We start from the raw sequence: 27,265 nt of genomic DNA, 5'->3' as shown, positions 1-27,265 counted from the left end.
ATTTTGGTCCATTTCTACTGCAATTATTGTAATACACTTAAACTGACTTGAACGTAACTTTGTAGCTAAATTTATGAGCTTGGCTTAAGTCAATAATTCCTTATTATTGATGAAAAATTACAAGTTCTACTGGCAAATTATTTCACTTCTAACATGATAAAAGTATCTTTTTATAAGTAAAATAATATGTCAGTAGAGCAAACACTTTTTCATCAATATTAAGAAATTGCTATCTTGCTGAAAAGTCACTTATGTTAGTTTTGTCTTATTAGAAGTGTACCAAGATATTTACTAGAAACTAGATCAGAAATACCTGAGATTTGTGTTTTTGCAGTGTTGTTAGCAGAAGCTTCCTCATCCACTTCATTTTATTAAATTGAACCCTGAACTATGGCATTTCCCACTTTTAATTAAGTAATCGGGTTTAAAAAAAATCAACAAAAAGGAACTAAAATGAGCTAAAAGTCGACCAAAACTACCAGAAAGATTATGAGGTATGTCACTTCATCAGAAACTGTTTGGGATCATTCGTAGTTCATTTAAAAGAACGGCAAAATGATGACTGGGCATAACACAAATCTTTGCTAAAAACAAAATAAAGTTTGCATTAGTAACTTAATAAACAGTTTTTAAAAAGCAGGGCACTCCCTAAGTTTGATTTCTGTAAATCACACAAGCAAACATTTGTTCCTAATTATAAAATAAGTGATGCAGAAGTTGATACCTACCAGGTGTGAAGGCTGGCAGGTGCTAGGAGACATCTAGAGCGCTTAAATACAAGCAATGCAGAGCAAATCAAAAGAGCTGTTTGACCAAAAGAACCAACAAGAAACAAACAAAAACGCTTTTATATACAATAAAAATCATCTTTGCTCAAACACGGTGAATAGATCGAAGTATTTTACAGAATGTAGGTACATTTCTTTACACTTGTGAAGGAGTTAAACACACAGCTGTTTTTATCTTTATGTCGCTTTGATTAAATAATTCACTAAATTTTATTAGTAGTTTATAAGCCGACCGGTTCTGTGGAGCTTCAATATTTCTGAACTTATGCGTTGAACTCGGTTTAATGCTGCTTCAGACACATTAAACTGGTTCTTCTTATCCACTCTAGCGCCCCCTGCAGCCACCTAAAGAAAACGTTTTTTCTTCTTTACCAAAAACACCAGAGTACCTTTAAAATCCCATGAAAATAAAATGTAAAAATGAAGATGTGTGGGTTTTGTTCACACTGCAGGAGTTCGGTTGTGTTTTTCTTTTTGTTAAATCAGAAAGGTCTTTGGCGGAGATTTTATTTTATTTTTATTTTTTGCCACAAAAGCACAATAGGAAAGCAGCTTGAAGTCTGATTTTTAGGATTTAACAACTCACCACAAGCAGAAATGTGGTGTAGTAGTTAGGATTGTCTTTTTTTTTCTTTTAAAGATAAATTAAGGATTATAAATTTAGTAAATTATTACTCTGTTCTACATTAATGAAACATTTACAAAATTATTAGAAGAAAAGCTGATTTCACATTTAGGCTAAATGGCATTTTAAAGAAAAAAAAAAATACTCAAGCGAAATGATTTATTCCTCAAAAAAATTAGGCCAGAAATATTATATACATACAAAAAAATTCATAACAATGCAAGACAAAAAAAGAAAATGGCAGAAATCTGAAATAAAGCATTTCTCTTCAAGAAATACATCTACTGTGTTGTTAAATACACGTTTAGTCAGTGATTTATTTAGTTATTTACTGGGGGAAATTAGAAATATATATCTATATATATTTAAAAAAAATTAACCCACATAACAGACAAACAGCAGCAAACTCTTTGCTGTGGTTTATTGGTTAAGCAGGACAGATTTAAGTGATGCATTTGTTCTTGGTTCACATGAAGACCAGGAGAAATAAATAGTCTTATTAATATAAGAGCCAATAGTTTCTCTTTTTAAAACATTAATCCTAGAAAATCAGTGCTTAAAACAGTTCAAATCAAATTATCTGATGAGGAAACCACAGAAATTAATTGGCATACGCTGTAATAAAGATTAAAAATAACAACATATGGCACCTATAGTGGTCTACTTGGATGTTTAGGGATTAGTTTTTCTAAATATGACAATATATTTATAAATTCAGGCCAATTTGGGTTAACTTAGTTCATTACAGAATAACAGCATCTATATATTTTATTATCCAAAGCTGTTCCGAGTTAAAGCATGGCGGTTTCTGGGGGGCGACTTTTCCCTTAAACTCCAGCTCCATACAACAACCTACACACACACACGGACGCACACGCACACACACGCACGCACACACACACACACCTGCAAGCATCTATCCACAAACAGTCGACACCAGTCTGTAAATGCCTCTTAAAAATGGACAAAAAGAAAGATTTTTCCACTTCGTTCTGTCAAACTGCCATTATTATTATTATTATTATTAGAGTGTACAGAAAACCTGTTATGAAAGTAAAATAAAAACAAAACTGATCAGGATTTCAACTGTTTGATATAGAGAGCTTACTGTGCTGTCAATTATACAATTTACCCGTTTCTTAAAGGAGCATAGATGGACTATTAAAGACAGGAAAGTGTTGCAGAGGGAAAGTAAAAAGCAGAGACATTGTGCCTTGCGGACGCTGCGGTAATATTCACTGAATAAACATTTGAATTTCAGAAGAGCAGAAAAAGGCAGATAGTGCATAAAAAGTTCTCTTTTTTTCCATTTCTTTCATTTTTTTCCCCCCTCTCTCTCGTTCTTAAACTTAAAATCAAGCTGCATTAAATACAGGCTGTTTGTACAGGACAATTGCACTTCACAAAAACAGAAATATACAAACACACAAGGAAATGTGAATCAAATTAATTACAGCAAAAAAAAATCTACTATTCAGGCGGATTATTTAACAAAAAAAACGAACAAAAAAAAAACTTGTGGACTCACTTGTTGTGGATTACTTTTAGAGAAGAATAATAAGGAGGGTGAACATAAAAAGGGAGACAAGATGGTGGGGATCCTGAACTCCAGAGTGGACTGGTGCTGCACTATTCCAGGTTTGTGTGCATGCAACTCTTCCTCCTCCTCTTCCTCCTCCTCCCATGTATTCCCTTCTTAGAAACCAAAAGCTCAGAGTGACGGAGAGACAGACTGCTGAGCTGAGCTGCTGTGGGTCTTGAGAGGATGGTGGTTTGTAAACTCTATGTTGTGTTAGTGGTAGGAGGGTGTGTTACCACATGTCGTCTGTAGATGCCGAGTCCTTGACAAGAGAGGAGAGGAAGGAAAAACCCTTCAGACTTTGGCTGTACACCCGCCGGATCCCCACCGAGAGCCGCACAGCTTCCAGCGGTGCAAACTGAGGCCTCACTAAAAGTAAAACAACACGTGTCGCCCTTTCTAACACAAATTAATGTTCATTATTCATCAGGATTCATTTCTTCTAAGGAACGTTTTGATTTATTGTTGCCACGATAAATTCCAGTTAATAATATCTGGGGGGTTTTCCACTGTTTGTTCAAAGAGAGTATGTGAAAATATGATTACATACAGTTTTCTGTCAGGATAACTAATTTTGCTGGACGATAAATTGTAGAAGTTCTTGTGATCAATGATAATGTTGTTTTGAGATCATTTTAAAGTAATGTAATGGTAATAATGGCATAAAAATGCAACAACAGGTTCTTAAATACCAATAAACTTTAAATTCTAAAATATTTAACACTGGAACTGGAAGATATTTTAAATATCCAAAATAAATACATTTGTTTGCGGGGCGGTAAATGCTGTGACGCACAATTAGAGCCATACAGTTACCCAAATATTTATTATCCTCACTTTTATAGTACCACAAAATATTGCGATAAAACGTAATGTCCATGTCGCCGACTGCGGTTACCAGCCATAAAAATGACGACAGGCCGCTAGAGCTGCGCGATTTGGCTCAAAAATAAAATCCAATTTTAACACATTCCAAAACCAATACATGTTCTTCTCGCTTTATTTTCTAACATGAAAACTATTTTCAAAAAGTGGCTTTTATTCCAGTCATGCACGATGGACCATTAAAGACAGGCTATGAGAATTTTTGTTTAATTATGAGAATTTATTCACAATATTTTTAGTTTTAGTTTAAAGTGTGTTAAACTTAAGAGAAAAAGCTTAAGATTGGAGGTTTTGAAGTTCTGCTACTGATAATTTCATGCTAATTTGTTAAAAGATTAAGTATTTCTATTATGCATCAACTATTATCTGTAAAACTTATACCAAAGAATAACTTCACAAGATGCTAAACATTTTTAAAAATATATATTTTCCATGTTTGAATTCTCATAAAATTTCTACTTCATCCTCTTAAATTTACAACTTTATTCTCAAATTATTCAAACTATTGGTGTGAGAATGTATTCTTGTAAAATTAGGATTTTATTCTCGTAATTAAATATAGAAAAATGTAGCCTGGCCCTAAAACTCTGTCGTAGAGCTGAGCTAAATTCAACGTTCAAATAAATATTGTCTTTAAAGCGGCAGTGTTACGCGTTTTCCAGACACAAGGAGCCATTTTATAGCACAACCAAGTAAAAATGTTACCTTCAGTTGTTATGAAAATGCTTCATATATCAAATATCACTTACTAGAAATATGACACACCTTGAAATTAGGCCTCTGTCTCTTTAAGAAGCTCCGCCTTCAGGACGTCATCACAACATGTCTGCTCTATTTAGCAGCGTTTAACTGATTAGTAGCTGCTGTGATGAGCTCTGCAGTTCCACGAGGTGTTTGCTAATTGCTGCCGGCTAGTCTGAAGGAGCTGAGTGTATTTAACTGTTTTGATTTTGGCAAGGGGTGAAAAAAAAATATGAAGAAATCATAAAACAATATTTTATAGGAAAAATACTTCAGGAAAAATCAAGAAAGTTGTTGTTGGTAGCAGCCCTTATAAGAGCAACAGCAACAAAAAAAGAGGTTAATTCTTAAGAAATATTCAGTCTCAAAGCTTTGGATAATAATGATCAGTTTTATAAGAAGCTAATCTGACTAATAATAAATCTGAAGAACTTTTTTCACAGTTGCAGATTAAACTAAAGCTGCTGAAATATCCTGCACCTTGTAAAAAGAATCAAATTCATATCTATAAGCTTATAGCTGAAATTTTACTACCATTTTCTTTTATCTTCCTGTTAAATTGACTTGTTTAGAAAACAATTTCATATAAATTGTTTAATTATTCACTGCGTTATCATCTCTTTGTGATTGTTGACCAGGCGAATAAACCGTTAAATTTTTTTTTTAACTTAGGCAGCAGTTTGTTCTTATAACACAGTTCTGACACTAATATGTTTCTCTAACAGCTGATGCAAAAATAAACTGCAGCAAAGTAGAGAAACTACAAATAGAAAGTTTTAAAGAATTAGAAAAAAATACTAATTTGACGAAGAAGACAAGAATGGGACTTAAACTTAGACACAAATCAGGATTGCTAACAAAGATTTCACCACAAGCAGCGCAGAAAGAAGGTTTTCTATTCAACAAAGCAACCAGACAAGATTAACAGGTTAGACCAAAGCATTAGGACTCAGAGGAAAAACAACAAACTGATGGAAAATTCAACAAAATACCTTGATAACACATCCAGCATGATTCTTAACACAATTCTGGTTTCTTTTGCTTCAGGAGCAACAAGAAATCCATGAAACGGGGCGAACGTTGCTCACATTTTAACCAGAAAGAAAACATCCTCTTTTTAAGCAATCATCTTAGCAGCAGATTAGATTTTGAGGAAGAGGGAATGGATATCAAAATAGCTTTGAAAATACATGCAAGTTTTACAACATGAATAAAACATTTGTTCTGTTTTTGTTTTAAGCTTGTGAAGAAGCATCAGCGCTCTTATTACAGAGACTGAGCTGTTAAATTAATATTAACTTGACAGATTTAACATAATTTTATCTGGCTCAGCTGCTATTGGTGATCAGAGGGTCAAACACTGAAAAATATAATTTATTTTCCTAAAACACTGGTTGGTTTTTTACCTGGTTGGACCAGAACACAAACAGATTCTGTTGAACAATTTAAATGTATATTAAGTTTTTAGTTAATGTCCCAGAAATTAATCCCCAGAAGTTCTTAGGAAATGTAGATAAAAAACAAAAGCACACATATAAAAGCATAAAATTCAATGTCTGCTCACATTAGGCAATAAAAACATTTATTTAAGGTTTGATCCAACCATGTAATGAAACACCTACAGTGTTTACTGGTCTGCCTGCTTTATTTTTTTAACTGTGTGATTCATACAAATTTTTAGGGTTCAATGCAGAAATTATTTTTAATTTAGAAACCATTTTTTCTATTCAGTCGGTCTAGAGATTCTGTCTAAATTACGTGACTGACAAAAAAAAGACCAACGAATATTACATTTATAAAGCTGCATACTGTATCAAACTGCATCTGTTTATATTTGAATAAAAGTAGGTTTGTGCATAAAACTTTGCAACTTAAATTCCAAGTATTAGGCTAGCTTAGCTGCATGGCTTTTTCTTAATTAGAAAATAAAAATCTAATAATTATTTAAAATATAGTTGAGCAGACTAAAATAGATTCAAAACTCCCAGGACTATGAATTGCGATTCTCTCTATATATTTTTTTTTCTGCATCTCTAATTGGTTGTGCTGATTTTTTTTTTCAAATTCTTGTATTTAAATACAAAAAGTCTGACGTTTGACATCACAGATTGTTCACAAAGTTGTTTTCTCGTTGTTATAAGAGCTGCAGAAACCCTCAAACACAAAAACTCCCTGTTTTGGATGTGAACAACCAAAAAACCTCTAATGAGTGTAATAACCAGTAGAGGAAGGTTACTTTAATTTATAAATTAGAAAAATCTTGTAATTCCTTCATTCTTTTGGATTCACACCTAAAATCTAAAAGAAATTGCCAACTTTCTTTATTATTGTATGTCTTAAGAATAAAAGATGGAATCGGCTAAAATACCAGGCCAAACATGCAGAAAAACTAGAAATGTATATCTACAGAAAACAGATTTCCATTTTTATCCATTTGTTCACCTAAACAACAAATCTTCCACATGCACCACGGAGTACCACACAGTTGTTTGCTCGAGCCTCTGCTTGATGTGGGTTTTATTTCAACAATATTATAAATATGATGTTTGTCTAAAATTCTTTATTCATTCTTTGCCTTTATTTTGTTTAGTTAACAAGTTGTTTCTCCAGACATTTATTGGTGTTTTAAGTTCTGTTACGTTGCTCTTGGCAGTTACCATAGTAACCTGTAACCGACAGCTCCTCCTCCTTTTTCTGTTGCCGTTAGTAACTGAGGTATGCATTAGCATCCGCTCTGTATGTTCTTGACAAGTATTGCATCTTAAAATATATTTTGGACAAATTTTATAGTGTGCAGTGTTTCAGGAGTAAAATTGCCATTTTTTTTTACGTTTTTAAATGTTATGATTGTTAAAGTTGCCCATTTCAGCCATGTTTAATTGTACAAATGTTAACTTCTTGCTGCTATGACCAGCTGCCAACTGGTGATAGCAGTCGGCAGACTTTAGACGAACACAGAAAGGTTACACATACACTCCCATGAAGTTAGATTTTTAAACACATTATCGTTTTCATTTCTTAATGGCTCATATTCAGATGCATTTACTGATAAAGTATATTTGAAACCAAAAGTTTATGTAAGTTATTTCTTCCACAAAATACCATCAATAAGTTACTGCAACAACGAACACATGGTCAAAGAAAAACCAAGTAATTAATCCAAAGTGGCCTATTCAATGCAGAGAGGACTTTAGGGTAAATAATCTGTTTGGGATTTTCAGAGCTCTTATTAACAGATTCTCATGATTATATAGATACAACCGATTCTTCTGCTATATTTACAGCATTTTTGTACACGAACATTATCAAACTCAGAAACCTGACCTGTTATATAATCGATTAGCTCAGGACAGAAGGCAACAATTTAACCACATAGTCAGAAAAGGAGGACAGAAATGTCAAAATCACCATCATAAAATGAAGTTTTTCCTCTAATATTGTTCCATATATGAGCTGGAGAGTATTAGATTTAAATGAGACTAAACATGGCTCAATATTTTTGTTACCCAATAAACGTAACAAAATTATGCAACACAACACATCTGGTTTGACAAGTATTTAAATAAACATTAATTACCACATTTAAAAATATGACCCACTCTAGTGGTGTAACTGGAACCTTAAATACAAATATAATTAATGCTTTAGTGCTGATTTACAGTGGCGTGAAAAACTATTGAACTTCTTCATTTAGTTGCATTTAAACTGCAAACATCAGTGTAACTTTATTGGGATATGAAAGCAGAAGTGGAAGGAAAACGATTAATAATTATCAATGTTTTGTTCAGCCAATGTGTGCTGCAGGAAATCTGTCTGTTTTTTTAAATCTAGAGACAATACTTTTCTCATTTTGCCACAGATTCTAAAATGTATTCAAGTCTAGACTTTGACTGAGCCGTTTAAACAAGGAATGCACCGATCTATTTTTTACACTTTTGATACCGATACGGATATCTGAGATTTAGTATCGGTGGATATCGATCTGATACAGAAAAATAGTGTTGAACTGACTTAAAGCATTTTGTTTTTTTTAAACATACCGAGTTACAAATTTATTTGATAGATAACTGCACCGGTACAGAACACTTAAATAAAAAATAGCTTCACAAGCTTCGTCAAGTATATAAAAACAACGCAACTTTGGTTTGTTCAGTCAATGTAAAATAAATGAAAAAAACTGAAACAAAAGGTTGACTATTCTGGTCAAACATGTAAACAAAGAAACCTTTTTTCAAATGGTTCAGAAATCTAATGTAAAACAAGTAAAGCATGATGTCACTCAGAAAAAGCACAGAGTTAGACAGAATAGATATAATTCAGACATATTGTCACGATACCTGAATATTTTTAGATATCAGGGCCGATACAGATACTAATATTGGATCAGAGCATCTCTAATTGTAGCACATTTATTCAGTTCCCACCTAGGTGCTTCGAGAGGCTTTTACATCTTGGAAAGTTTATAACCTAAACGTCTTTGGTCTCCATGATGCCATTTGTTCTCTGACAAACCTATGAAATGAACAAACTATTCTGAAAGTTGTTAGTTGCACAATATTTTATTTAACGAAATGCGAGTAAAGAGGACTGAATACAAATTTTTATTTTCTTCACATCCATGCACTGCTTTGTGCTTTCCAACGCATAAAATCCCAATAAAATTCACCAAAGTTTGTGGTTCAGCGGTTAGGAATATTTTAAGACACTGTAGATCATCTTGTTGCAGCGTCAATCCATAATCACCCAGCCCATGACTCACTGTGTTTAAAAGAAAAACGTGGATCTTCCTAGATATAAAAGCATGCAACAGATAGACTTTGAGCTTTGCTTGTCACACAACCACAACCATGCAGAGAACAAAAAGAACTGGATACTCACAGTGTCATCGCTTCGGTACGGGTTAAGTTTGTTGTACACTGCTTCAATAACACTTCGTCTGCAGGAACAAGGGTAAAACAAATCACTTTAACACAAAAATATCCTGTTTTTAAGCTGATAATTTATTGGATATCATGATAAAAAGCCCAGTTTATCATAGCAGAAGGTATCGCTTACTTGCTGGCCAGCTCTCCACCAGGGGGGAGGTTCGGGATGCTCTCAGACGCTAACGTCCGCATAACATGGACCAAATCTGGGACGCCTTCGTCTCCCTGCTTTTTGATGATCTCTGTAAGAAAAACACAGGAATGTGCGATATGGCTAAAATTAATATCACAATATATATATATGGTTGGGTCTCATGCAGTAATGATACGTATTATGATATAACTTGTATAAAACTTACAATAGAAACAGAAAAAAAGAATCAAATACCAAATAGTGGAATATAGGTATTTAATAAATACAAAAACATTTAACACTTGTTTCTGTGGATGTTATTTGTGTTTAATGTTTGTAACTGTTTTGTTTTATGCTGCTGCCTATAATCTGATTTTAAAGGAGACCTGGCAATGATGGGCAGCAGTATTATCTCAATGGTGACTACCTGGTCAAATCAAAGTTAAATTAAGTTAAAAATGTATATCTAGAAACACGGTAACTTTATTGTAATGGATGTCTGTGTCAAATCCTGTTTTTTCTTTCCAGTGTTGACTGGTTTTGTAGTTAGCTGCATTGCTGGTATTCAGTGATCTGCATGCTTCGTTTTAAGGTGGTAAAGCAAACTGCTTGTATGTCCTCTCTTCCACATACTTTACAGATTACAGATTACATTTTTCTGCTCCTGGTCTGATTGTTTAATCCTCCGGCGGTCTTAAGAGACGGGGTCATTTAAACTGCATACATTTTTTAGTCTGTGTGCAATTCAGCACTGTGCACTTTTACGAGGTTTTCTTTTTGTGGTTTCAGAAAGGCACCATCATCCACGCGCTTCCCCCGCTGTCCGACCGTGACATCTGCCGTGCTCCTCCCGAGTATAAACCGATTTTGCACTGATGAATAATTTGGCATATCTAATTATTAATATAAAATCACGAAAAGAGAATCTGCTTTTATAAAAATCCCCTTACTAAGATTGTTTTAATGCTCTCACATGTTGGCCAAAATGTTTATTTCCAACTGAAAAAGAGATCCAGTCACTCTTACGCAGGGAATTAAGTAAATAAAAAACATTATAGTAAATCCAATAAAGGAATATTGCTTGAACAATATGTCGTTTATTACTTTCCTGCTAAAAAATAAGGTATGTAATAAAGCAGTTAAAGCTACATTCAGTTTTCCAAGGATACGGTTCACACAGCAGTTAAATGTGACCTAAAACAGATTTTTTTCATGGTTAATTTGAGATCTTTCCACCAAGAGAAATTTTAAAAATCAAATTTCATCTAAATCAGATATGTTTCCAATAGCGTTCAAAGCGTCATGTTGCATTTTATCCGATTTTTATGCCACCGATGTCAGATAAGTGTCGTAATTCTGCACCAGAAGAATCCAGACAAAGTAAATCCAGACGTAAACTGGATTCCCGAAAACGTGGAATCGTAACAAAAGCTTCTTTCGTGTTATGATCTTGTGATGATACTGTCAGCTCCCGTTGCTGAATAAACTTTAAAATCAATCCATAAAGTTATTATTGCTTCTATAAATAATGCGCTGCAATGTGACGTCAACGTTTGGGGTTGTAAATTGTTCACACAGAAGTCTGATTGTGTTCGGGTTTAATTTGTAGTATGAACTTCCTTGAAAAAAAAGAAATTGGATTTCAGGAAGAAAAATGTCAATAGAGGATTAGTATCTCCTGTGTGAACATACTCCAAGTTGCTGAAAACTTCCTGTATCTCAATTAAACGTAAGAGCGTCTGTGCTCATTTTGCCCCTTAGCCATTTTGTATCTGCCTACACCACCGATGGAACGTCGACAATTGTTGATATCAATAATTTTTCATTTGTTTTTTTTAACATCTGAAATTCTGCTAAACTGGCGACGGGACTGTTCCCGTTTCATCTACACTTTTCATTCCATGCCGGGTTTTTTTAAAGCAGTTATGAGGAACTGTAGGAAAACCTCAAACTGCTGCAGCGCAAGTTATTCCACAGGTCGTTGCTAGGTAACCAAAGAATGAGAGTTGCTAGGTAACCAAAGAGCGAGAGAGAGAGAGAGAGAGAGAGAGAGAGAGAGAGAGAGAGAGAGAGAGAGAGAGAGAGAGAGAGAGAGAGAGAGAGAGAGAGAGAGTAAGTACATCCATGCCATTAAACTTGCTCAGCTGCTTAATGGCGTCAGGTTTGACCTCTGCATCAGGCAGAGGTTGAACAGCTAAAACTTTTCCTCTGCCTACATTTCCCAGAATGCTGTTCAGTTCAGTGAATATTCTACATATTGCATATTCTATCAGGTCCATTTCTATTGATACTGATCACTTGTCTAAAAAGGGGTAAAATGGAGAAAAATTGGTAGGAAACGAGGGTCTGAAGCAGAAAACTGACCTGCAGCTCACTAAAAGTTTATTTTCACATTCAGACTGAATGAGGTGTGGCTACATCTGGTGCTGCAGATGCCGCAGCGGCTTGCTGTGGCCCCCTGGCTCTGGTATTTGTGTTATCTATTTGGGTGATCAGTTGGTCACGATCCTTAGCTTTAGAGAAATGCTGTGACGCATTTCCAGTGAAGCCAAAGCAAGGGCTTAAATATTTATAAAAATATTTGTTTAAATAGACGTACACGTTTAAAAGTGCCTCAGAAGTCACATTATTAGTATTTAAACGATACATGCAGGCAATAAGTTTAAGATTTCACTAAAAATAAACATTTTTAGAAGATTTTAAGAGGTGGTTAGGTGCAGTTTATGCTAATCCTTAACTGAGAATTTTACAGATGTACATGTCTAAAATTTCTTCTCAACATATAACCATAAATCAAAATGCATAAATTGAACATAGCTTGATGAGAAAACAAAACAAATACACTGACCTGCTGTTAAATCTCAAAGAAATGATCCATTTTAATTACCATACATTCTCTTTTATCAGGAAAGATTTCAGCAAAGATCATAAAACCAAATGCTAAACCAATTTTTACTCAACAAGTAGTTTATGTTTATATGAATTTACCGAAAACGTTCCCGATCGTGTGGAGTCAGAGAGAAAAGCTGCAGCCCTGGTTTAACTCAGTTTGCCTCAAACAAATACAGTAAAATATGTCCGGATCAAAATGTTTTCAATATCTGCTAACGCAGCTTTTTCCTCCTAAATTCACAGTTTTAGTGTCAGATTTTACTCCAAATAAAAGGGCATTAGGATCAAGTTTTCATCTCTTTATATTACGTGAAATAAACTTCTCGGACTGTTAAAACTACAAATTATTAATATCGGAGTTGGGTAGTTACTTACTAGTTAACTTGAGTAACTCTCTGGTAAAAATAAGTATTTTTAGGAGTATTTTTACTTTGTTGTACTTTTTACTTAATCAGTTACTCAGTACTTTTTTACTCCTACTTGAGTAATTTCTTGCACGTCTACTTTTTAATTTTACTTGAGTATGTGGAAGCAGTGCTGCTCTTGCTTGAGTTTCGTTGCTCTCCCTCCCTCTGTTTTATATTAAATCAATGTTTTGTACCTTCTACTCTGGTTTCAAGATATTTGTCCAGCTCCGCCTCACGTTTCACAGCTTCTGGAGAAACCTTCGGGGCCCCAGGAAAGCAGATTAACACAACACTCATATTGTCCCGGCTCCCCTGTGGAAAAGAAAATAAATAATAAAGCAGCAACATAAATCAAGGATAAACCAGGCAGCGCGTTAGCATGTCGGTGCAGGTTTGGCGGACGAGTCATACCTTGTACAAGCAAGTGTCAACAATCTCATTGCTGACTTTTTCAAGATCCTCTGTAACTTCCAGCCTTGACCTCACAAAGTCACAGAGTTCCTCGTTGGCCATGACATCCCAGATGCCATCACAAGCAAGTATAATAAATTCATCTTCCCCCTCGCTTCTTTCTATCGCATACACCTCAGGCTCTGGGGAAACGAGCTGCTCCGTTGGGCCTTTTCCATGGACACACTTGTAGTCGAAATCCCCCAGGGCTCTAGACACAGCGAGGGAGCCGTTAACTCGCTGGATCATGACCGAGCCGCCGGCGTTCTGGATCCTCTCCTTCTCCAATGGGTTGCTGGGTTTGTGATCCTGTGTGAAGAAGTGCACGGCTCCCCCCCTGCTGAGGAGACCCCGCGAGTCTCCACAGTTGATAAAGTAGATATGGCTTGGCGAGATCATCACGCCTACTGCGGTGGAGCCGCTGCGGTCCACGCCGTGCTTCTTCTCCGAGATGGTTCGCATGTGTTCGTCGATCTGTAGGAATCCCGTGCGGATGCCGTTCTTCACGCTGTCCACGCTGGTGTCCTCCTGTATGGCGCTTTGGAAGTCTGAGTTGCTAGTGATGTGCTCCAGCAGGTGCTCGCAGCAGTACTTAGCAACCTGAGAGCCGGCGTGCCCGTCATACACGGCGAAAAACGACCAGGGGTCGAGGCCGTGGGGCAGACCGATCACCGCAGTGTGTGCGTCTTCCATCTCAACCCGCCAACCCTGCATGCTGCTCAGCCCATACCTCAGGTTGTTACCCTCGCCATGGGAATTGTACTTTTCCATCTTTGGTTTGTCCAGAAATGCCCCCATTGTGTCCCTCAAACAACCTGAAAAACAGATTCAGTGAAACGTTGCAAAAGATTAGTAATTTTATCCTGAAAATGTGTTCAAAATGTGCGATTAATCGAGTATTCTGAAGATTTATCGCCTTAAAGGATTGGCACATTCTGCAGATTTTTCATTTGACCCCTTAAACATTTTTAAAAGGGTATTGGAAAAAAAAAATAGTTGTATCATCAACATATGAAACGCTCAACAAATTATGTTTCATTTAGCATCAACACAGTGCAGGGCTGATCTATTGACTATTTTTGAATAATAATTGAATAGCAAAAGGTGCTTGATAAAATATTTGAACCAGGTGAAGCTAAAACAACCTCTTAAAGAGTTCTGGGTAAAACATATGTACAGAAATAGATGCAAAATGGTTTTTTGTTGTTTTTTGCACAGTTTTGGCTTAACTACTGCTCTGAACATGTTTCAAAAAAGGTCTTAGAGTTAGCGATTAACTGATTGTTAAATCAGTTGACGACTATTTCAATAACCATACAGAAACATCTGTGCAGTATTTTTTAAAATGACAGAAAGCTTGCCGTTTGTTTTAATCCTGTGGGTAATCCATACACCACCAAAGACAACATCCAAGGAGCCAGAGAGGAGGACGGATTCTCCTAAAGGCCAGCTTTGCCTAGGCAGCATGGCATTCTCGCAAACAATGTGCCATATGTATGCATAGCTTAGCCGTCACGCTGCAGCTAAGCTATGCATTCCCTTTCTGCAGCTGGTGTAAGGCCAGGATAACGCAACATGCTTGGCAGAAGCAAAACTCCCAGACGAGAGATTCAACTCTAATCAGCTTGTTTGGACATAATGTTGCTTTCAACGTAAAATGCTTCTTGTCACACAGAAAACCAGAGGTTGAAATGTGGTTCTTAAATTTCATGCATGTGTGAAAATGTCTCTTTAAAGAAATGAAAAATGTTGCTGTTTTTATTTAGGAGTTTTTAACTTTTGGCATTTTTAAAGGCTACAGTCTGTTAAACACACCTGATCAACCAAGCGGATTCACATTTTCAATAAAAAAAGAGAAAATTTGGGAATGAATTTCCAAGTGTCGTTTGTACACCTATTTTTTTTTATTAATAACTACTAATGGCTGTGATATCACCTGAAAAACAGAGCTTTTTATTTGAATTCAAGTACTTAAAATTTCCAAAGACAACATAAAATAAACTTACTCTGAAATATCTTTTGTATCTATTTCCACTCCTGTTGATTTCATAGTTTGATGCCCATCTTTGATTTACCTGAAGTAGATTTCATTTTTCAAATCAGCCAAGTAGTCCGTTAACTTGAGTTTTCAAACACTCATATTCTAAAAAATACACTAATTTTATATGTAAACACATTCTTACCGTCTTAGTGTCAAGGTAGAATATTCCTTGGTGCCGTTTTTAAACGATGCATCTATATTATAGGGTTCAACCTTTTCAATGAGTAAAGGAATTCATATTTTTACCACTAAAAATGCAAAATATTCATCAAACATCGTTTGTAGATGGTTTCATGGCAATGTCTGTCAATATTTTTGAAAAATATAAATTGTTAGTGCATCACTTTTCTTCCCAGGTTTTAATGTAACTTGAAGAACATAAATGGCCAAAATGTTTTTAAATATGTTGAACACTGTAATGGTTTCAATTTTCTGACTACATTCATGATCTTGGCATCATTTAAAAATTATTTAAATGCTTTTTTTAAATACGAAATAATTTATTTTCAACTAAAATTGTTCTTAGCATACCAATTCGCAACAGATGTCGTCTCAAATTGCTTTATGAATCAGATCCAATTTATTTCCAAAAAAATATAAAGAATGATTCCAATGGAGCAGAGAAAATCAAACTAAACTGCATAAATTGAAAAAGCGTAATTAAATTTATATCATAAAGCCAGTTGGTAAAAAGTTATTAATCTAAAGAAGCTCATTGACTTTGCAGCAACCTCTCCTCCTGACCAAGCATGTTATGGCAGCAGACAGTTGATTGTTTTGACACACAACTCCTGAAAGCTAACACCTATAATTAGTTATCGTTCTTGGAAAGAAACTCGATCAGCTGTTCAAACATTAAGTCAAGAGAAATAAAATAGGTGCTATGTGTGCAGCAGAAGAGTGTAGTTAATGTAAGAAGTGAGTAAAAGCAAATAACACGTCTCCAATCCATCTGTGGCAGCAGATTAGCATCTTGAATGTTGAATTCAAAGCTCTCTTCTGTCTAAAAATAGTAGACGTGTTCACGTTTTGACTACTTATTAGGAACGCTGTCGGTGCTGAAAACATTCTAAATCTCACAGAGAAACTAAAGTATTCAAGTTGAATATTGAGGAAATGACAAGCCTCTCTCCACCGGTGATCGACTTAATTTTTAGACAGACATGGGTCCAACCCTGAGGCTAGAGTTAGCTACCCGACTGACCAGTTTGTTGGTAACAACCTGCTCAAATACCACAGTTCCGCTTGTGGTGGCATGAACTGGTTCCCATACTGGCCCAGTTCAGTCAGGATCAGTTAGGCCCGCTGGATGAAGGTCCAGCCCAGGATCAGATAAACAAACAGCCCTGCCAGTGTGCGGCCCTTGACCCTTGTCCCTCTCTACTAACTCTGACAGGCCTTCTCACCCTGTTGTGCTAACGTAACGTTAAAGCAGGCAGAGCCGCCAAAGCTGGCCTAATCTAACGTCGATACGCTAATTTAGCATGGAGTGCTAACTGCCCGGGTATCCCCTAGCAGCTGTTGGCCAAAGAGTAAAAAATTTACTTACCAAGCAGAGAAATTATCAGATGACAGCAACGCAATGTGCAGTAGGGACCGAGTGTCCGCAGTTACCACCAGAAGGTGTTCAACGACGAAATGTAAGTGTTAGCGGTGGCTAAGCTAGCTAGCTTACAGCTAGCAGTGAACTGTCGTCACTCAACACTCAGTGCATATAAACTCTGGAACTGTGCTCCCTCTTTACGCGCTCTCGTTTTGCATTACATTATCTCAGTTGGTGAGCAAAAGAATAAGCTCGGCTCTTGTGTTTCTGAGGGGGAGAATCAGTGTACGGCCAAGCCAGGGAGAGAAGCTGAACCGTCTGCCCCAGCCTCTCCACTTGACAGCTTGACAGCTCGCTAGCTAGCGTTAGCTTGTGAGACGCCACGGGGACAGGACCCGGATGTTCCAGACTGCGTCTATTCGAAAACATGACATCATCATTGCTGCTCTGCTGCAACCCATGTGCACGGAGAGCGTTACACAACGCTACATCTAAACCACAATGTCACACTTTTATATGTATGTGGTGGAAACAGTGATATAAAAATCAAAATATATTTAAATCAAGGCTTTATTGGTATTACATACCCTACTCGTGTACAGACAGATTTAACCCTGTGAGTGAAGGTTACTGTTTTTTTTTTAACTGCTGAAGTGCAGTTCTCTGAACAAAAAGGTAGTCATTTGTGCACATCCTGGTAGTTTCTAATTCCTCATCTTAACAAATTGCTAATCATTTTGGACATGCAAGTTTATCTTAAACCGAATGAGGAGATGCTGCTGCTGATCCTCCCACTTGTCTGTCTCTAGAAACCAGGTGAAGAGGCAGCAGGAGGAGCTGAACTGGAACCAGACTGCTGGTCTAAGTATTTCTGATAACATCACTAAAACTGCTAAATAAGATGGCTGTTCAAAGAGCTCTGTATCCAAACAAACTAACAGAAAGCTCAGTGGAAGGAAAAAGTGTGGTAGAAAAAATATTGTATTAAAAGATTGTAGCTATTATTTGTGGCTGTTCTGTTTCCCTGCTGTTTAAAGTCATTTTATCAGCTGGTTTAACCACTTCATTTGGAAATGAAGGTTGCAGAATCAGGAAAATGAGTGAGAAGCTTCATGATCTGAGATGCTCGTTTTTCACAGGCTGATCATAAAATACAGTAATTCTTGTAAAAGAAATCTCAAAAAGCTATGAATGCATATACTGTACTCTTGTCTTACTGGTTTCTTGTTTTCTTTATTTTTAAAGTTTGAAATAAATGACCAAAATTAATTAATTAACTAATTAAAATCTGAAGACAAATCATCCTTTTTCAAACAAAGCCAATATTTATGCATCCAAGTCAAGGTGGAAAGCCCAGATTATGCATATCTATACCTGAATTATTTAGTATAATGAGAGAGAACATAAGTTGAAGAACTTTATTACAAAAAAAATTAATTATTAGCATCGATGCGGCATTTCTGCCAACCTTTAGATTAAAAAGTTTGGGTTCAGCTGGAGTCTCTTTGACTCAGTAAAAGCCCGTTTTCCTCCCTATGTGCTGATCTGTCAGAAAGCAACTCGGCGTTGGTCACTTACGTAACCTCTGCTCTGTGGGTGCAGAGGAGCGTCGCCCTCTTGGAGCTCCTGTCAAACTGAAACCCCGGAGTTCAGCTTATCTTGTGTGAACCATAATCTGATCCAAAACAAAAACAAGGACACGCTCTCTCAGAGGTCCCACAAAGCTTAGAGTGTCCATGAAAACATAAAGTCACAATCACAATTTAAATTTCATCATAGAAAGAGAACTGCAGCATTTTTATTACTACCAGTGAAATTTTAATGTGAATTATTTCTGAGTTAGTAAAAATTTAATCTCTTTGTAACGTGTGAAGTCATGGGAAAATCAGGACAAAGATTTCAGACTTACACAGAGTTGTACACAGAAATATTTCATATGAACCTGTTATGCAAAATTCACATTTCCCATGTTTTTATACTTCCATGTGGGTCTAAACTTCTAATTAAAACACACTTGGGCTGTTTTTAAAACATACTGTTTTTAAAACATACTTTCCCTGTTTTATTACTAAAACAGTAATAAAACAAACCACTTCATTTTACTGGTTTGGGGCAATAAAACTGTTTTTTAAGAAGTAAAAGTTTTTGGTGTCTGGAAAATTAGGGGTTTCAAAAACCTCCCAGTTGTTGAGTCTCACTCCGCAGTTACCTGGCAACTTCAGCGAAGTCTAACCCGTCACTTAGCAACCCCAGCTGGGCTCCAGCACGTTTGGTCAGCTGATTTTACTGCTGTATGTGCCATACAATGGCTGCTGGAAAACACAACAAGTGTTTTATTGTTGACTTACCATTCAGAAACCACTTGCTGGATTCTTGTTGGTTGTGCAGGAGGCTCCACTTCTGCTTTTCAAAAATGTACTGCTGTATAATTGTGCATGTTAACAGCCTTTTTTTTTTTTAGATATTTTTGGCTCTAGTGGCCTTCATTTGATAGTTAACTGACAGGAAAACGGGCAATGAGAGAAGGGGAAAGACATGCAGCAAAGGTCACCAAGGCCGGGAATCGAACCTGTGACAGCCATGCTGAGGACCAAGGCCCCCACACATGGGCCGTGCCCAAACCCTGCACCACCACAGCACACCCCTGTTAACAGCCATTTTGACGTATGAGTGTGAACGATGAGTTCCAGCAACTTATTTGGATTTAAAATGACAAGACGTCCTAAAACAACTCATTCTGTTTTGTTGTGAATCTTCTAAACTCTGTGTGCTGATGAATAAAGATCTCTGAACAAAGAAAATTAATAGTTGATATTTTCTCACAAGTGTATATGAACAAAATTAATGTAATTATTAAGTGAAAGGGGAAAAAGCTGCCACTGCCTCTTTAAACTCTGGGCAGGGTCAGTGCAGCGTAGAACATCCTGTACATCTCATGTCTTTATACGGCCTAATAAGTTGGTTTTATTTCTTCTTCTTTTTTTCAAGAAAACTGAAAGCTCAAGGATGAAGACATTTATTTACTTCTGGGTGATTTTCTGAAGAAGACACAGCGTTAAAAATGTAAATCAGTTCTGTGAGGCTGTAAGATCATTTTAGACATATAGCAGCATGTACATCCTGACTGCCAGGGGACTGTTTGTCCTGAGTGGGACACCACCAGTAACAGGATACGTCCCAGTACATACACTTCAAATAGCATGCTGATGCACATCATGTTTCTAAAATTAACTTGATTTTTTTAAAGAAACTTCTCACTGAACTGTACTCACACTTTGTGTTGAAAATAGCAGCAGCAGGCCGACATCACCAACCAGATTGGTCTCTGTTTTTGGAAGAATCATAACTCAACATGGTGCATTATTTACTACTAAGAGTAGAAGATTAAGAGACACCAGACTCAATAGTTGTGACATGTATTTAGCTGAAACTGTGTAGATTAATTAACAGCTGTTAAAATTGATAACGATGCTGTTTGTTGTTTGAAAAAACAGGAGTCAAAAAAGTAAAAAAAATAACATTTATGATACATTTACTAGTTTTAGTGCATTCCTCTTTGAGAAAATGGTAATTGGATGGGTGAAAATATATTTAAAAAGTACAAAACTGTTTGGCAAATAATAATATGATATAATATATTTCTCTCAATGCGGAGAAGGAAAACTATTTAATATAATTTATGTATTCATAATTTATTAATTGTATTATCTCCAGTCCAGAGACCTGAGAGGAAAATCACTCAATCAGACAGCAATGAAACATAAGCCTGTAGTAATATGTGTTCCACTGAAGAGCAATAAGGTTTAAATTAGCGAATTTACACTTATTTTATTAAACCTTATGTAATAATGTTTGAAAAAGAGTAAAAATGTTTGGACTCATCTGCTTTGAAAGGTCAGTGTTCTCCTTTCATTTCAATGAAAAACATTTTTTATTCATTTACCACCAAATGAATAACAGAAATGACACAACTCATCACGAATTATGTAAAATGCCAAATGAAATGAAATAATTGCAATTTTTTATTCTGTTAGTGACATGTAAAATCTATTAAGGAGAATTTTTAATCTTTAAAATACTTCAAATTTGTAGAAAAGATTTATACGTTCCAGGAAACGGTAACAAAACAAACCACAAACATGCAGTCTTTTCTAATAACATTCATATAATACAGTCATTATATAATCAATAATCTGTTTTTGTATTGTAAAGGCACATTGATGCTTTAGATTGTGCTCCTTTTTATATGACATTGTTTTACTGAATAGCTGAGAACCATGACCAGTTTTAATGACAGTGCATAACCTGCAGGCCTTTAGGGTGTGGTACGTTGTTGCCATGGATGCATGTTTGTGTGTATAAACAGTAAGAGGACAAATATTTCTAAATACAATGCCCCAAAATTAAAACATTAGGCATTTTATAACATTTTATTATCATGTCAGATGTTTTTAATTAACTTTTAATTTGTCTGATTGCATGTAGGAAGAAAAAGAAATTATAATAATTCACATCAACCTTAACATGCCATCCTTCAATCCAAACAAGGTGGTGGCAGGATCATGCTGTGGGCATGCTTTTCTTCAGAAGAGACAGGACAGTTGGTTAATATTAATAGGAAGGAGCTAAATGCATAAAAGCATTGCCTCCTCAGCAAGACATGAATTGTTACCCATCCATTAAGGTCGGGTGTGTGGCAGAACATGCAGAACCTTGGCCTACTCAAAGGTCTGACCTAAATCCAACAGAGAATATGTTGTAAGACCTAGAAGTAGATGTTCACAGATGTTCTCCACACATCCAGGTGAATATTTCTGTCTCTAGATGTGCAAAGGAAGAAATCTAACCCAAAATGTTAATTTATTTAATAAGGAATAATGGGTGCTAATTAACATGAGTACATTAAAACAACCATGTGTGCCAGATTTAGCCACAAGAGCGAATTTTCATCTGTTGATGATATAAAATAAAGAAAAACAATTGGCATGTACATGGAAGAACACACGTAACATTTAATTTACAGCAAATTACAAGAAATGGTTAGTAGTGGTACAAATGAGCAATTATAAAAATCAAGTTAGCTATAGTTCATTTGTAGTTGGTTCAGAGGGGCTTAATTAAAGTGCATTCCACACTTTTCAGATTTATAAACCACTTTGTGTTGGTCACTTATATATGAAATCCCATTAAAACAGACTTATGTTTGTGCCAAAATGTGGAAAAAGTTTAATAACTAGCTACATAGATAGGCCGATCTTAATTTTGAAAATATTACTATAGGAAGTGACGTCATTACAGTTTAGCTTCCTCTCTGCAGTTGTTTTTTTTTAATTCTCCGTATTAAACTCCTTTTCTGACAAATGGATTGGTGCTTTTCCTCCCTCCTGTGGAGTTTTATTCTTCTGTGTTTGCTTGTCCACGTCGTGTGTTTTATTTTTGGAGACGCAGACGTAATTCTCCAGCTAGCTAGCTTAATAGGACACAAACCAGGTAAGATCCGGACTCTGGACACTGGGAGTTATGAGAGGGGTGCGCCTGGTTCGGATCGACACAACAAATGTTGAAGATCAAAACTGTTTCGCAAAACCAGGATTGTCAATAAAATCGGTATTTTTCGGAATAACAAATGCACAGTTGTCGCGTAACATCCGTTACAACTTCTCTTCTGTCCCGTTATGCTGCCGTTTGCTCTAACAGTTAAACAGGAAGTTACCCCTTCAAAATAAAATCATCGCGACTCAAACGGGAAGTTAACCACGGTTAAAACGAATTAAGAGTCTAAGTCATTTGTACGTTGTAGTCAACCAGATTCTGCAAAAATGTTTTTATAATGTTTTAATATTGAAGTGTCAGGTTTTGTATGAATATTGATCAAATGTGTAACATGAATTAATCTACTGTTACTTTTTCTTATTGTTATGGTTTATGTTTTAAATTGTAATATCCAGTAAATATATAAAAACCTTTTACCTTTTTTTATTATTTCAAGGAGATAAAGTTCAAACACAAAATGAAATATTGTTTCCTAAAGATGAAAAAAATGGGCCCAAACACTGAACCCTGGGGAACTCCACTGGTTACACCAGCTGAGTATATTCATTTATTTACTAGAGCTGTTGTTTTTCCATGATGAACTCTAAAATAAAGACTTAAATATTAAAAAATGTGAACATAACTACAGATCCACCTTTTCTTTAGGATTTCTTACATAAATAATAGACTGAGATTTGGTAAATAGTTTAAATTTAATTGTTTCTGAATTAAAATGTAGTAAAGTAGTTTTGTTGTTGTTTTTCCCAGAATCCAAGCTGAGAGGCCTGGTGGTCTGGGTCACCGGAGCCTCCAGTGGGATTGGAGAAGAACTGGCCTATCAGCTGGCGAAGTGCGGGTCTCGACTCGTCCTGTCCGCTCGCCGTGAAGACCAACTGAACCGAGTTAAACTAAAATGTCTGGGTGAGTTATTCGGTTTTCAAATAACTTTCCTAAATGTCTTAAGAATTTATATTTAATCTAAAATAACACGAGTGTGTTTCTTTTATGTCTTCTTCAAGAGCTCTCCAGCCTCAAAGACGAGGACATTCTTGTTCTTCCTCTTGATTTGTTGGAAAGGAAGTCGCATGAGGAAAAAACAAAAACAGTGATTGAAAACTTTGGACACGTAAGAGCATCACATTTTTTGCATCCAGAGGAGAAAAGTGTTTTCATCTCCTTTCACAACCAAGAAACTAGTTGAGAATACAAATATTTTACAAGAGGGGTAAGACATTTAAGACTATTTAAAACAAAAAAGCATGTAGTAAACGTAAGAAAAGGTTTGAACAAGATGTACTTAAAGTTTTGCAAAATAAATATTTTGATATGACTGAAAAACTTCATCCTAGCGCAAAAACTGTTATTTTTATAAATTGGGGTGTTTCCATTAAGCAAATTTATTTTCGTAATTTCATGTTTGCACACTTTTATGGTTAACTGAAGTACAGCTAATGTAGATGACCAGCAGCTATGGTCCGAGTACTACCCCCTGAGGAACACCCTTCAGTATATATATCTGTACATACTGGAATACTTAAATGTAAAGCAGTTATTGTGGAGTTTTTAATGTTATTTAACCAAATAGAGACATAATGACAAACACGGAGAAGCAGTATTCAGCTTCTATGCACCACAAATCTGGAACAAACGTCCGGATAACTGTGAAACAGCCGAAACACTTGAGTTATTTGTTATACAAATAAACTTGATTGGTTGATTGAATGAGGACAGAATCAGTTCCACTGTGTGTGTTTTTGAAAATTCGATTTCAAACTCTCGACATTTCCCAAACCTCCTCCTCAGATCGACGTGCTGATCAACAACGGGGGCCGGAGCCAACGCTCCCTGTTCCTGGAGACCCACGTCGAGGTTTACGAGGCCTTGATGGAGCTGAACTTCATCGGCACGGTGTCTCTGACCAAGCAGGTGCTGCCTCACATGACGCAGAGAGGCAGAGGGAGCGTGGTGACCGTCAGCAGCGTGGCCGGCCTGGCTGGGGTGCCCCTATCCACGGGATACTCTGCCAGCAAGCACGCGCTGCAGGTGACGCCATTTTAACCGTGTCCAACTTTACTGGACGATAAATTGTCCCAGAAGTTATCGCTATAAACAATAGTATTGTTTGTTTGAGACCAATGGTAATAGTGTAATAATAATACAAGTTCTCATGTAATGTCACACTTCTGTGAACTTTGTAACTGACAGCCATCTTGTTAGGCAGTTGCTATGACAACAGTAAGCTGAGAATCTCACCTCGTTCCTGTCTAAACATCATAAGTACCTCACAGCTACTACTCAGCTACGACTTTTGAGTACTCTACCCACCTCTGTGTAATTCTAAATATCGGTGATATTCACTTCAGTACTTGTTGCCAAATTATCAAAATTAGCTGAGCTAATGTAGTTTTTTTCCACAGGACATTTTAATTATTCAAAATAAATAAACAGCAGAATAGCAATTAAAATAAATGAATAAGTCTCTGAAAACAAAATTGTCCTTCAAAAAAGACTATTTGATAGAAAAGCACCAGACTGAAGACTTTTATCATCCAGTTTTTGGTAGAAAAGAGAAAAACAATACATCATGCAAGTGAAAATTATTGAGCTTATTTTAATTTAACATGCAATAAACTGATTTATTGCCTTGTCATGAATCTAACTGATAATTACCAGCGTAACGAGAACCTGTTTTGTGGGTTATCGTCCACAGGGTTTCTTTAATTCTCTTCGAACTGAGCTGACAGACTTCCCAAATATCCTCATCAGCATGGTGTGTCCAGGTCCGGTTCAGTCAGACATCGTCAACAACGCCTTCACTGAAGACCTAAACAAGGTAACACATTTTATTTTCTCTCTAAGCCTCTGACTACTTGGCTGTTTCTGCTTTCTCTAACTGTTTTCTTCCTCAGCCTGTGGCCATAGCTGGCAGCCAGGAGCACAAGATGTCGACCAGTCGCTGTGTGCGTTTGATGCTGGTGGGAATTGCAAACGGTGTGAAGGAAATGTGGATTGCCCAGCAGCCCTTCCTGATGTTTTACTACGCCTGGCAGTACGCACCGACAGTGGCCTGGGCCATGACCAACCAGCTGGGCAGGAAAAGGGTGCAGAACTTCAAAGCTGGTGTGGTACGTTTGTCTTCAACACTGCAAAAACACAAAATATTACCAAGTAGTTTTAGTCTAGTTTCTAGTGCAGAGATCAGCTACAGTGACGTACCTCTGCCCGACACCCGCAGCTTCAGGAGAGTTTGAGGCATAATGGGAGGAAAAGGGAAGAAATCTACCAATCGAGGAATATTTTTCAACATTGAAGTCTGTGTATTTAAAGAAATGTCAGGGTCAAGCTTGTGGCCACGGAACAATTACTGGAAATTTAAAAACCTCTCATTCAGTTTTCATCCTTGAATGAGAACCATTCTGATTTTGTTTACTGCTGTGCCAAATCGGAGCTGACAGCCAGCCCTTTCTGTTGCAGGACGCGGACTCCGCATACTTCACTAAACCAAAAACCTCCTGAAAGACGACGCATCCTGAAGGGGAAGGACTCTGCTGCATTCCTGGCGCTGGCTGTTTCCTACCAGAAAAGATTTAAGGGTGAAGGATAGCTTTTTTGAAAGCTCGGCGCTCCTTCCATCCCAGATGTAATTTCTTTTTTAGATGAAAATGTTTAACCTTGCCTGAAGACCGTATAAGTAAGAATGAATATGCACTTGTGCTGACCTTTCCGATGCACAATAAAATCAGTTTTAGTAACCTGGTAATGTTTAAAAAAAAACAAAAAATTTTTGCCAACATTTTATTTCAAGTATGTACATTTACACATATATAAAAATTACTATGTACAGAAATCTGTGGACACATTCCTTTGAACGCCTGTAAACAACTGATTGTAAACAAAAACAATAGCACTGACATAAAGAGAGCAAGATATTCCCAAGGCACATCCTTGATATCCTGAACAGAACATTCAAATTATCGTCCCTTTTCTTGGTGACATGGAGATGAAATCAGAAAAATGTGGAAAAAGTTCAATAAAACCAGATGTTTTCCTAAAAAAGAAATGGTTTCTCTGTTCAATTCCAACAAATTGAAATGTGCTCGACTCAGATTTTGGCATTAAATGCTTCTGTAACGCAGCATTATGTAATAATACATGCAAAATGTAATAAAATCCACATTTTGTAATGTTACATTTTGTGCTGATTATTTCAATTATTTTGTAAAAATTTTTTGTTCATACAAATAATTATACTTCATGTTGTATATTCAGTAACCATTTAAATGTAATCTTTGGTCAATAACTTGAAACTTTGTCATTTAGTTGCGTTTTAGCCAGAACTCGCAATATTAACCTACAAGTAAAAACAATTCAAAATGCGTTTATTACATTTTTGCATTATTATATAATGCCATATAAAAGTTGTAGTATGTGACGAACATTTGTTGGAACTGTCACTATGTCATAAGAGATCATCTGTGAAAACCTTAAACCACCGATCAGAGCCAGGAGGCGGGTTTTAGCACTGTTAGGCCACTTCCTATTGGCTGTTTAATGTGTTAATTATGGAGAAATAATTTATCATTACAGAGAAATCGTTTATCCGTCTTCTACGCTAACTAGTCTAGCAAACACATAATCTTCTCGCTGCAGAGCAAGGAAGGGATTGTGAATGACAGCATTAAGACCCGCCCCCAGGCTCTGATTGGTTGTTTCAAGTTACCACT

General features: G+C 36.3%; 2 protein-coding genes across 4 annotated transcripts; one reads left to right on the top strand and one right to left on the bottom strand.

The window, feature by feature from the left end:
* Positions 1–1,308: 1,308 nt before the first annotated feature.
* On the bottom strand, positions 1,309–17,385 carry ppm1aa (protein phosphatase, Mg2+/Mn2+ dependent, 1Aa). Of its 3 annotated transcripts, none has more exons than XM_008400040.2 (6): positions 17,016–17,385; positions 13,387–14,240; positions 13,170–13,287; positions 9,674–9,785; positions 9,497–9,554; positions 1,309–3,254 (listed from the first exon to the last, which is right to left on the bottom strand). In XM_008400040.2, exons 2-6 carry the CDS (start codon positions 14,221–14,223, stop codon positions 3,225–3,227), a joined length of 1,155 nt encoding a protein of 384 aa, XP_008398262.1. In that variant the 5' UTR covers positions 14,224–14,240; positions 17,016–17,385; the 3' UTR covers positions 1,309–3,224. The 3 variants fall into 3 exon arrangements, with proteins under 3 accessions (XP_008398262.1, XP_008398260.1, XP_008398261.1); XM_008400038.1 differs by lacking the exon at positions 1,309–3,254 and adding an exon at positions 9,162–9,405; XM_008400039.1 differs by lacking the exons at positions 1,309–3,254; positions 17,016–17,385 and adding exons at positions 9,162–9,405; positions 15,432–15,547.
* A 4,917-nt stretch (positions 17,386–22,302) lies between these two features.
* dhrs7 (dehydrogenase/reductase (SDR family) member 7) lies at positions 22,303–26,730 on the top strand. The gene is made up of 7 exons (XM_008400042.1): positions 22,303–22,499; positions 23,310–23,462; positions 23,561–23,667; positions 24,345–24,584; positions 25,252–25,374; positions 25,451–25,666; positions 26,016–26,730. Exons 1-7 carry the CDS (start codon positions 22,370–22,372, stop codon positions 26,055–26,057), a joined length of 1,011 nt encoding a protein of 336 aa, XP_008398264.1. The 5' UTR covers positions 22,303–22,369; the 3' UTR covers positions 26,058–26,730.
* The last annotated feature ends 535 nt before the right edge of the window (positions 26,731–27,265 follow it).

The sequence above is a fragment of the Poecilia reticulata genome, linkage group LG22 (assembly GCF_000633615.1).
Source record: "Poecilia reticulata strain Guanapo linkage group LG22, Guppy_female_1.0+MT, whole genome shotgun sequence".
Taxonomy (NCBI): Eukaryota; Metazoa; Chordata; class Actinopteri; order Cyprinodontiformes; family Poeciliidae; genus Poecilia; species Poecilia reticulata.
Note: the sequence above shows the minus strand (reverse complement) of the source record. Positions and strands in the feature narration are given on the sequence as shown.

Bases quoted from the DNA above. Each gene is read 5' to 3' on its own strand.
- dhrs7 (XM_008400042.1), top strand. From the start codon at position 22,370: ATGGATTGGTGCTTTTCCTCCCTCCTGTGGAGTTTTATTCTTCTGTGT. The intron at 25,375-25,450 runs GTAACACATTTT...TTTCTTCCTCAG, and splicing joins TCACTGAAGACCTAAACAAG to CCTGTGGCCATAGCTGGCAG. The intron at 25,667-26,015 runs GTACGTTTGTCT...TTTCTGTTGCAG, and splicing joins AGAACTTCAAAGCTGGTGTG to GACGCGGACTCCGCATACTT.
- ppm1aa (XM_008400038.1), bottom strand. From the start codon at position 14,223: ATGGGGGCATTTCTGGACAAACCAAAGATGGAAAAGTACAATTCCCAT. The intron at 9,786-13,169 runs GTACAAAACATT...TTTTTCTTACAG, and splicing joins TCTTGAAACCAGAGTAGAAG to AGATCATCAAAAAGCAGGGA. The intron at 9,555-9,673 runs GTAAGCGATACC...TTGTTCCTGCAG, and splicing joins GGTGGAGAGCTGGCCAGCAA to ACGAAGTGTTATTGAAGCAG.